This window comes from Coregonus lavaretus (genome assembly GCF_964263955.1).
Source record: "Coregonus lavaretus genome assembly, chromosome: 18".
NCBI lineage: Eukaryota > Metazoa > Chordata > Actinopteri > Salmoniformes > Salmonidae > Coregonus > Coregonus lavaretus.
Genome location: NC_140005.1, coordinates 3,536,407 through 3,549,162, shown reverse-complemented (window position 1 = coordinate 3,549,162; position 12,756 = coordinate 3,536,407). Strand labels below are relative to the sequence as shown.

The 12,756-nt window shown below is 42.0% G+C and overlaps 1 protein-coding gene across 1 annotated transcript in view; it reads left to right on the top strand.

Moving 5' to 3' along the window:
- Positions 1-12,756, top strand: part of LOC311145289 (son of sevenless homolog 2-like) — a gene marked incomplete at its 3' end in the record, with an annotated part of 88,396 nt that overhangs the window by 44,636 nt on the left and 31,004 nt on the right. The window contains exon 2 of the mRNA XM_084181523.1: positions 12,628-12,753. Within this exon, the coding sequence (XP_084037649.1) occupies positions 12,628-12,753 (126 nt within the window). The remainder of the gene's footprint in view (positions 1-12,627; positions 12,754-12,756) is intronic.

The window sequence follows — 12,756 nt, the reverse complement described above, 5'->3', positions numbered from 1 at the left end:
CTACACTACTGTACTGACTACTACCCTACAGTACTGACTACTACCCTACATAACTGACTACTACACTACGGTACTGACTACTACACTACATAACTGACTACTACACTACAGTACTGACTACTACACTAATGTACTGACTACTACCCTACTGTACTGACTACTACCCTACTGTACTGACTACTACCCTACTGTACTGACTACTACCCTACTGTACTGACTACTACACTACGGTACTGACTACTACCCTACGGTACTGACTACTACCCTACTGTACTGACTACTACCCTACTGTACTGACTACTACCCTACTGTACTGACTACTACCCTACTGTACTGACTACTACCCTACTGTACTGACTACTACCCTACAGTGCTGACTACTACCCTACAGTGCTGACTACTACCCTACAGTACTGACTACTACACTACTGTACTGACTACTACCCTACTGTACTGACTACTACCCTACGGTACTGACTACTACCCTACGGTACTGACTACTACCCTACTGTACTGACTACTACCCTACTGTACTGACTACTACCCTACAGTACTGACTACTACCCTACAGTACTGACTACTACCCTACAGTACTGACTACTACCCTACAGTACTGACTACTACCCTACAGTACTGACTACTACACTACATAACTGACTACTACCCTACATAACTGACTACTACCCTACAGTACTGACTACTACCCTACAGTACTGACTACTACACTACATAACTGACTACTACACTACATAACTGACTACTACACTACATAACTGACTACTACACTACATAACTGACTACTACCCTACTGTACTGACTACTACCCTACAGTACTGACTACTACCCTACAGTACTGACTACTACCCTACAGTACTGACTACTACCCTACAGTACTGACTACTACACTACATAACTGACTACTACCCTACATAACTGACTACTACCCTACAGTACTGACTACTACCCTACAGTACTGACTACTACACTACATAACTGACTACTACACTACATAACTGACTACTACACTACATAACTGACTACTACCCTACAGTACTGACTACTACCCTACAGTACTGACTACTACACTACATAACTGACTACTACACTACATAACTGACTACTACCCTACAGTACTGACTACTACACTACATAACTGACTACTACACTACATAACTGACTACTACACTACATAACTGACTACTACACTACACAACTGACAACTACACTACATAACTGACTACTACCCTACAGTACTGACTACTACACTACATAACTGACTACTACACTACATAACTGACTACTACACTACATAACTGACTACTACACTACATAACTGACTACTACCCTACAGTACTGACTACTACACTACATAACTGACTACTACACTACATAACTGACTACTACACTACATAACTGACTACTACACTACATAACTGACTACTACCCTACAGTACTGACTACTACCCTACAGTACTGACTACTACCCTACAGTACTGACTACTACACTACATAACTGACTACTACCCTACAAAACTGACTACTACACTACATAACTGACTACTACACTACATAACTGACTACTACCCTACAGTACTGACTACTACACTACATAACTGACTACTACACTACATAACTGACTACTACACTACATAACTGACTACTACACTACATAACTGACTACTACACTACATAACTGACTACTACACTACATAACTGACTACTACACTACATAACTGACTACTACCCTACAGTACTGACTACTACACTACATAACTGACTACTACACTACATAACTGACTACTACACTACATAACTGACTACTACACTACATAACTGACTACTACCCTACAGTACTGACTACTACACTACATAACTGACTACTACACTACATAACTGACTACTACACTACATAACTGACTACTACACACATACGATCCAGTCAATCTTTATGGGTCACTATGTTGCACTACATACGATCCAGTCAATCTTTATGGGTCACTATGTTGCACTACATACGATCCAGTCAATCTTTCATGGTTCACTATGTTGCACTACATACGATCCAGTCAATCTTTCATGGTTCACTATGTTGCACTACATACGATCCAGTCAATCTTTATTTTATCTGTCTCCTCCTTTTCCTCCTCAATAAAGCCCCCGTGCCTTAATTACAACCTGCCTCCCTTATATCGTTTTAACTGTTCGTCTTGGGTGATTTGCTTTTCCACTTTCTTGAACATGTCAAAGCCTCCACAGATATACATTTGACTCAGGCTACATGAGTTACTTTATTAACTAGTAGCCAAAACTGCATCCCAAATTGCACCCCTATTTCCTATGTAGTGCACTATTATTTATTTTTTTAACCAGATCCCTGTGGTAGTAGTGCGCTATATAGGAAATAGCAGGGGTTCGCACACCTTTTTGGGGGCCGGGGACCCCTTTTGTGATAGCAAATTCATCATCCAGGACCCCCCTCATCATCAACTCGATTGAGAGGAGAAAGAAAGTAGAACATTGGTAGTGCATGGCCGAGCGAACCATGTCTCGGGCCCTGGGAAGGAATATTTAAAAGGCATCAGCCTCTTGGCATCAGAGAGGGGGAAAAAAATCTGTTTTCAAGCTAATATCCTGCAATTCTACACATTTTGCCACGAGGCAGAGAGAAAGAAAGTTTTAAAGCTTGTTCCAAAAAAACATATTTTTTTTACAGGGGAATACAATACGTTTTGACTTAGAAAAATGCATAATTGGTGGAGTACTGTGGATACCAATATCCCCTCAGAGCCTCCCAGGCCCATGTTGCCCAGGGTTAAGAACTGCTCCCACAGTTGATTTCTTCAAACCAAGCTGCTTACCTATTGCAGATTCAGTCTTCCCAGCCTGGTGCAGGTCTACAATTTTGTTTCTGGTGTCCTTTGACAGCTCTTTGGTCTTGGCCATAGTGGAGTTTGGAGTGTGACTGTTTGAGGTTGTGGACAGGTGTCTTTTATACTGATAACAAGTTCAAACAGGTGCCATTAATACAGGTAACGAGTGGAGGACAGAGGAGCCTCTTAAAGAAGAAGTTACAGGTCTGTGAGAGCCAGAAATATTGCTTGTTTGTAGGTGACCAAATACTTATTTTCCACCATAATTTGCAAATAAATTCATTAAAAATCCTACAATGTGATTTTCTGGAGAAAAAAATTATCATTATGTCTGTCATAGTTCACGTGTATCTATGATGAAAATTACAGGCCTCTCTCATCTTTTTAAGTGGGAGAACTTGCACAATTGGTGGCTGACTAAATACTTTTTTTCCCCACTGTATATGTCATATTTTTGCATTGTAATTTCAGATCATTGTCCTTAAGTTAATGTATCTACAGTAATAGTGGAATCATCTATTACGGACCATCTCTTGTTGTCAAATCGACTGGGGCCAGCAAATCCCTTTTTGTCAAATTGACTGGGGCCGAGTGATTTCTACATGTTTGACGCTTGCCCTTTTACGAAGCATGTGACAAATAAAATGTGATTTGATTTGATTTTGCTGGCCCCAGTCAATTTGATAACAGAGACGGTCCATCTTTTGTTGAACAATAAGAAGAATGCAATTTTGTGTGTGTCCAATATATTATTTGGGGGGGAAATATTGTGAAACACTATCATTCCACTATTACTGTATATATTAAATACATTTTTTAAGAACATTTTCAAAAATTACAATGCATAAATATTACATAGCTCATTTTAATATTATTACACTGAACAAAAATATAAACGCAACATGGAACAATTTCAAAGATTTATAAGGAAATCAGTCAATTGAAATAAATTCATTAGGCCCTAATCTATGGATTTGACATGACTGGGAATACAGATATGCATCTGTTGGTCACAGACACCTTAAAAAAAAGGTAGGGGTGTGGATCAGAAAACCAGTCAGTATCTGGTGTGACCACCATTTGCCTCATGCAGTGTGACACATCTCCTTCACAGAGTTGATCAGGCTGTTGATTGTGGCCTGTGGAATGTTGTCCCACTCCTCTTCAATGGCTGTGTGAAGTTGCTGGATATTGGCGGGAACTGGAACACGCTGTCGTACACGTCGATCCAGATCATCCCAAACATGCTCAATGGATGACATGTCTGGTGAATATGCAGGCCATGGAAGAACTGTGACATTTTCAGCTTCCAGGAATTGTGTACAGATCCTTGCGACATGGGGCCGTGCATTATCATGCTGAAACACGAGGTGATGGTGGCGGATGAATGGCACAACACCCCTGCCTCAGGATCTCGTCACGGTATCTCTGTACATTAACAATGCAATTGTGATTGTTGTCCGTAGCTTATGCCTGCCCATAGCATAACCCCACCGCCACGATGGGGCACTCTGTTCACAAAACCACTCGCCCACACGACAACATTTGCCTGGTACAGTTGAAACCGTTGATTCATCCATGAAGAGCAGACTTCTCCAGCGTGCCAGTGGCCATCAAAGGTGAACACTTTAGTCGGTTACGACGCCGAACTGCAGTCAGGTCAAGACCCTGGTGAGGACGACGAGCACGCAGATGAGCTTCCCTGAGACGTTTTCTGACAGTTTGTGCAGAAATTCTTCGGTTGTGGCAAACCCACAGTTTCATCAGCTGTCCGGGTGGGCTGTCATACTGCCAAATTCTCTAAAACGATGTTGGAGGCGGCTTATGGTAGTGAACATGAAATTCTCTAGCAACAGCTCTGGTGGACATTCCTGCAGTCAGCATGCCAATTGCACGCTCCTTCAAAAACTTAAGACATTTATGGCTTCGTGTTGTGTGACAAAACTGAACATTTTAGAGTGGCCTTTTATTGTCCCCGGCACAAGGTGCACATGTGTAATGATCATGCTGTTTATTCAGCTTCTTGATATGCCACAACTGTCAGGTGGATGGATTATCTTGGCGAAGCAGAAAGTCTCACTAACAGGGGATGTAAGCAAATTTGTGCACAAAATTTGAGAGAGATAAGCTTTTTGTGAGTATGGAACATTTCTGTGATCTTTTATTTCAGCTCATGAAACCTGGGACCAACACTTTACATGTTGCGTTTACATTTTTGTTCAGTGTGTATATATGTATATATATATATATATATATATATATATATATATATATATATATATATATATATATATATATATATATATATACATATACATACATACATTGAAATCTTGCCATGGACCCCCTGCTGTGCCTCCGCGGACTGTTCGAATTTTACAGTCGTAGCCCTAGCCTATATCATGACTCTCCCTGGGTGAGGATCAAAGGCCTCACATCAGCTTGGCAAATGGCTGACAACAACCAGACCCTCTTGCCCACAGGGGGGGCTGTGCCGGTCTTTGACACGTTAACACTGCCATCAATTAGAGAGGAGGAGGATCTATGTCTGGCATCCTAGTATGGTGAAAGGAATGCCTTTGTTTCAGAGACTTTTTGCCTCCCAAAAAACTTCAACATCCAACAATGAACATTGGGACAATATATTTCAACATCCAAACGTTGGGAATGATGAGAAATGGCATATGGAAAATTAATGTCTATTTTGTGATGTCATTAAAAATGGCGTTATAAGGAAAACATTGTGACTTGAAGAGCTTTTACACTGTGGATATCAGGATTACTTCCTTTACCTTGGGTAGAAAATATCAAGGAGGAAGACAATGTTTTCATGAAGATAGGAATGTGATTTTAGCTTTCTAACAAGATCATAGTGATGATAATACTTTCGCCTCGTAACTAGCCACGCCCGAGGGAGCTCAGAGAGCGTGTCAGTATGATGGAAACGCCCCTCTTTACCAGAGTGCATAAAAGATTGAGATAAGAATGATCAGATCAGACTAGACGGACCTCAAACTGCAGCTTTTGTCCATATTGGTCCCCGACCCTGAAAATCAACACGAGGTGAAGACGACAAAGTTGCCTCCACTAACAATCAATGTTACGGCTGAGTAACTGTTCTAAGTACTGTATCTAAGAAGGTGAATTTAAGTGGGACCATCCTGTTACTCTCTTCAAACCATCGTCTACTACACTGCTCTCATCACGCCACAGGGGATCATCGACAAGACAGCCGTCCTCAGAAGACCACTTCCAGAACGAGTGAAAGTAAACAGATAACTAAGAAGAAGGACATTGTAACCTCTTGTGGACAATCTGAGCCTTACATCTAAAAAGCCATCCGAAAGAGAAGGCCCGAATCGACCCCTTCTCACGATGCCAGGGTCCAACAGAGACACACGACGAAGACCTCCAACACGTAAATACATGAATTGCTTTTCTTCCCAAACGGGCGGCAGTTCGGGGCAAAGTATTAGGATTACTGTGAGTTTAGGTCCATGTGTATCCAAGTGTTTTCTCTCTCTCTCTTTTTAACTGGCCATCTTTTGTAACAAGTGTCATATTGTGTTAATCCGCTAGGGACCCGTTTTCATTGTGTTAAGTTTCTAATTCCTACCTATACCGTGTTTGTGTCTTGTGTTATAATTTTAATTAGTTAGTAAATAAGTTAGTTAGTTAGTTAGTAAATAAATAATTAAATCGATTTGTGTGGGACGGAATGATCAGTAAGACCCGGGTTCGTGCAGACTTAAAGAGCCTACGACTTTCAGAATGAGACTGATATGGTACATTATTAATAAATGACTGTTAAACGATAAGAGATATCTAGATATCTTTAGAGTTAATTCGGGAAACTCGCAGACACTTCAATCCAAAGCGACTTACAGTAATGCATGCATACAGTGCATTCGGAAAGTATTCATAGCCCGTGAATGTCCCGGACTTGAACCTGATCGAACATCTCTGGAGAGACATGAAAATAGCTGTGCAGCAACGCTCCCCATCCAACCTGACAGAGCTTGAGAGGATCTGCAGAGAAGAATGGGTGAAACTTCCCAAATACAGGTGTGCCAAGCTTGTAGCGTCATACCCAAGAAGACTCGAGGCTGTAATCGCTGCCAAAGGTGCTTCAACAATGTACTGAGTGAAGGGTCTGAATACTTATGTAAATGTGATATTTCTGTTTTTAATTTTTAATACATTTGCAAACATTTCTAAAATCCTGTTTTTGCTTTGTCATAATGGGATATTGTATGTAGATTGATGAGGGGGAAAAAACAATATAATAAATTTTAGAATAATGCTGTAACGTAACAAAATGTGGAAAAAGTCAAGGGGTCTGAATACTTTCTGAATGCACTGTATATTTTCGTACAGGTGGCCTCAGCGGGAATCATACCCGCAACCTTTGATCTACCGCTCAGATTTTATTTTAAACATGACTTAAAAACCAATTAGCAACAGTTCTGTAGCAATGAGGTTTGTGCAGTAGGCTATAGGCTCATCGCATATTGGCTATGCTTGAATTACCCTGCCAATGATATTCTTCTCAGACCATTTTGAAATTTATATATATTTTTTAAAAATGGGTTTATGATCACACTGGTAATAGATCATTTGTTGTATTACTTGTCAGGCCCAGCTGAGTGAACATAATAATTTGCTTCTTTTTTTTCTTCTTTTTTTTACTGGACTGATGGCCTTCATCTGCTGCCTCTCACCGTCCCTCTGCTGAGAAATGGGGGCACGGTCCAGCTGATGGCGAAACCTAAAGTCGCAGTGCATTATTTCTGCCTCATGCACCAATTCATGTTGTTACTCCTATGACCAGAGAAAGTGAAATATTCCTCGATATTAAAAACAAAAAGACACAAGCCGCTAATAATAACAACGCAAGCTTATCAGAACTGTCATGTATGTACATGAACTTACCTGAGGGTGGCGCTGTTACTAATTACTACATGTGATCATCTGTACTTGCGCTTGACATCTGATAAACATTGTTCTTCTACCCGCATCCCCTGCCTCAGTGTGCGAATACACTGCTCAAAAAAAATAAAGGGAACACTAAAATAACACATCCTAGATCTAAAGCATCCGCCAACTCCTGGACAGTCTGTGGTGCTAATAGATTACATGGTGTCAGAAGTCAAAAAGTAATAATAATAATATGCCATTTAGCAGACGCTTTTATCCAAAGCGACTTACAGTCATGTGCGCATACATGTTTTACGTATGGGTGGTCCCGGGGATGGAACCCACTACCCTGGGCGTTACAAGCGCCGTGCTCTACCAATTGAGCTACAGAGGACCAACATTCCGAAACATGAAACAAATGAGAACCAACTACTCCGAACCTAGATGGAAATCTAGCCGAAAATTGGAGAGTGTGGATCCAGAGATTAAACCTTTTATATCATCGCCAGCGGCATCTCCCAAGAAATCAGAAAAAGTGAAATGTGCCACCTTCCTGCACGTAGCCGGAGATGATGCAATCAAGGTATTCCATACCTTTTTGATTTTGACGATGACGTAGATGACTTGGATGTATTGAAAGAGCTTTTCCGAACGTACTGTGAGCCAAGAAAATATCTGACGCACCTGAGGAATATCTTTTTTACGAGAGTGCAAGGACAAACAGAGTCAATTTGATGCTTATGTTTCTGATCTAAAAAAATAAAGCAAAAGACCGTGAGTTTCAACAACTTACCGAGTCACTGATACTGGACAGAATTGTGTGTGGAATCACCAATGACCAAGTGCGAGGCAGATTACTCCGAGAACCAGATCTCCTGCTAGCTAGAGCAATAGACGTTTGCCGTGCTAGTGAAGTGAGCCAGAGCCAGCTGAAAATACTTAGTGATGAAGTCGAGGTTCACAAGGTACATAAGCAAAAGAAAACAAAAAAAAGACAAAGACCGTGCCCAGCTAGTAAAAGACAGGTCGCAGGGAGAATGCTCACGTTGTGGGTACAAACATGAACCAAAAAAGTGTCCAGCATACGGTCAGATATGCAAAGCATGTCACAGAAAAAAGAATTACGCCAGAATGTGCTCCTCACGCACACGGACAGAAAACCCGGAGGATTCACGGCATTGACAGGGAGGTGACAGCAGGAAATGAGGACATGTTCATTGGGACAATTGAAGTGAAACAGAGTGAAGTGCAATGTGTAGCTCAGCTAGTGAATATCAATGAGAAAAATACTGAGAGAGAGCAGTGGACGGAAACACTGAAAATAAACAACCAGAAACGTACTGTTAAGCTGGATACAGGAGCTGAGTGTAATGTCTTGTCCGTGAGAGACTTGAAAACTGTGAAAGTGAAGGGCGATTCCATGCAAAAATCCAACTGCAAGCTAGTGACATATGTTGGCCACCAGATGGAGCCAAAAGGCAAAAAAAAACACTCAAATGTCAATACATTTACATTTTACATTTTAGTCATTTAGCAGACGCTCTTATCCAGAGCGACATACAGTTAGTGAGTGCATACATTTTTCATAGTGGCCCCCCGTGGGAATTGAACCCACAATCCTGGCGTTGCAAGCGCCATGGTCTACCAACTGAGCTACACGGGACCGTGTACAATACAAAGAGGAAGTGTTTGAACTGGAATTTCAAGTGATAGAACAAGATGCCCCTGCAATACTTGGAAGATCAGCTTGTATGCAGATAGGCAGTGGTGGAAAAAGTACCCAATTGTCATACTTGAGTAAAAGTATAGATACCTTAATCGAAAGTTACTCAAGTAAAAGTGAAAGTCACCCAGTAAATTACTACTTGAGTAAAACTCTAAAAGTATTTGGTAAAATATATTTAAGTATCAAAAGTAAAAGTAAAAAAATATAAAGCAAACCAGATGGCACCATTTTCTTGTTTTTAAAATGTACGGATAGCCAGGGTCACCCTCCAACACTCAGACATTATTTAAAAAAGATGCATTTGTGTTTAGTGAGTCCGCCAGAACATAGGCAGTAGGGATGACCACGTGTTATCTTGATAAGTGCGTGAATTTCTCAATTTCCCTGTTCAGCTAAGCAGTCGAAAAGTAATGAGTACTTTTGGGTGTCAGGAAAAATGTATGGAGTAAAAACTACAAAATTTTCTTTAGGAATGTAGTGAAGTAAAAGTAAAAGTTGTCAAAAATATAAATAGTAAAGTACAGATACCCCCAAAAAACTACCTAAGTAAAAATACTTTAAAGTACTACTTAAGTACTTTACACCACTGCAAATGGTCCTCTGTAGCTCAACTGGTAGAGCCCGTCGCTTGTAACGCCAAGGTAGTGGGTTCGATCCCCGGGACCACCCATAAAATTTTTTATGCACGCATGACTGTAAGTCGCTTTGGATAAAAGCGTCTGCTAAATGGCATATTATTATTATTATTATTATTATTAATACAGAGAATATTCAAGCTTGAACAAAGGACAGAGACTGACATTTTGAGTGAATATGAAGATTTATTCACAGGACTTGGACGTGTTCCAGGAGTTCATCACATACAAATAGACCCAGAAGTCACACCAGTGGTTCACTCGCCCAGTGCTGTGCCTTTAGCACTAAAAGGATACACTTAAAAAGGAACTGAACCGCATGGGAAACATGGGCGTCGGCGTCAGGCAGACTGAGCCTACTGAATGGGTAAACAGCTTGGTGACAATCGTGAAGCCAAACAAAATACGGGTATGCATGGACCCACAGGATCTAAACAAAGCCATCAAGAGAACTCTGACATTTCTTGATCATCTGTACTTGCACTTGACCCATGGCATCTGATAAACATTGTTCTTCTACCCGCATCCCTGCCTCAGTGGGCTAACATATTACAAGAACACTTTGCTATACTCATCCATTGCAAAGTTTTGAATTCTCACAGTATAAACTTTGCTGTGCCTTCGAGGTTTATTTTTAACGGTCTATGGCTCGAGGAAACTGTGCAGACACGATGATTTGAGCTATCTGATTGGCCAGTGGTAGGGCTATAGGTGCACTTTATTTTCTCTCTGGGCATGCCGGGTAGGCTGTTCTACCTTAATAAAATAGGAACGGAAGGCTTTATCGTTGTTGTTTTTTTACAGAAGTGCTTGGTGATCGATCACGATCACGATCGACCGGTTGGTGACCACTGCCCTAACAGATAGTTTAATCAACCAACAAGTGTTTTCTCTAACGGCCTGTAGGGTTAATGAAAATAACGGCCTCTAGGGTTAATGAAAATAACGGCCTCTAGGGTTAATGAAACTAACTAACGGCCTGTAGAGCCGGAGCCAGGCTGAGGAGGGGAACGCCCTGGAGGCTGAGGAGGGGAACGCCCTGGAGGCCAAGGAGGGGAACGTCCTGGAGGCTGAGCTCACTGAAAGTATTCATCAGCTTCTGCTTTGGTTTTCCATTCAGGCATATAGTTTATATTTATAGTCTCTGCTTAGTCAGAATAGTTTTTTGTTGATGACCGTCAGTTGGAGGTTTGACAGATCAAAACAGATTAGCAAAATGTGAGCATGGTTGTTTTAGCAGTTAGGCCTAGCTTGTAGTAATAGTGTATGTAGCAATGAGAAGGATTTCTGCCTGGTAACTATCACTAAGAGATGAAGCGATGGATTTGTCCGTAGAGATTTTAGTTTAATCTATGGTTCAGTAAATGTTTTCCCACACTTTCTCGCACTGTCTGTCTCTCTCTCACACACACTCACTCACTCTATCTATCACACTCTCTCTCTTACTCTCTCTGACATTATACATTTTAAATTTTAGTCATTTAGCAGACGCTCTTATCCAGAGCCACTTACAGTTAGTGAGTGCATACATTTTAATTTTTTTATACTGGAATCGAACCCACAACCCTGGCGTTGCAAATGCCATGCTCTACCAACTGAGCTACATCCCTGCCGGCCATTCCCTCCCCTACCCTGGACGACGCTGGGCCAATTGTGCGCCGCCCCATGGGTCTCCCGGTCGCGGCCGGCTATGTCTCTCTCTTTCTCTTGCTCTCAGCTGTGTGTAGCAGACTGCCAGTCCCATAATAGTTGTCTGGACAGACAGCGTTCCAGTGATAGGCCACACCCCCTCCTGACGAGTAGACAGAGGGAGGAGTCAGTTTCCGCCCATACATACACCTGACAGATCACACACACCACACCCCTCCTCTCACCCTAACAAACCACACCCCTCCTCTCGCCTCTTTATAAACCACACCTCTCTTCTCTCCTCCTCTCGCTTTGTTTTCAAACCAAGCCCCTCTTCTCTCCCCCTCTCACCCTAGCAAACCAAACCTCGCTCCTCCTCTCACCCTAACAAACCACACCTCTCCTCCTCTCACTGTAACAAACCACACCTCTCTTTTCTCTTCCTCTCTCCTCTTCCTCTTCCTCTCCTCTCCTCTCATCATCTCATCTCATCTCTCCTCTCTCTCCTCTCTTCCTCTCCTCCCTTCTCTCCTCTTCTCACTCCTCCCTTCTCTCCTCTCCTCTCCTCTCCTCTCCTCTCCTCTCCTCTCCTCTCTCCAAAACATTCCAATTTTCACTGTTTCCACCTCCATGGCCACTGTTGTGTAAAGAAATGCAGGCTGTCAGAAATAGCCCAAACCCACGAGGCATGGGGCTTCACTTCTAAACATTGTATCAAAAAAAAACAAAAAAAAAACACTTGGGCTAATCTCCGGAGTATTGCAGGCAGTTTTAATGTCACTTCACCATGATGTCATGTATCTGGCATCTCTCTGACATTTGTCCCATCGTCCCTCTGTGTCTCTTCCAGGTGCAGCTGCAGGTGCACCCCAACCTGTCGGCCAAGGAGGGAGCTCTGCAGCACATCGAGGAGCTCATCCTGCAGCTGCTCAACATGCTGTGTGTGGCCCAGCCCCGCTCTGTACAGGACGTGGAGGTG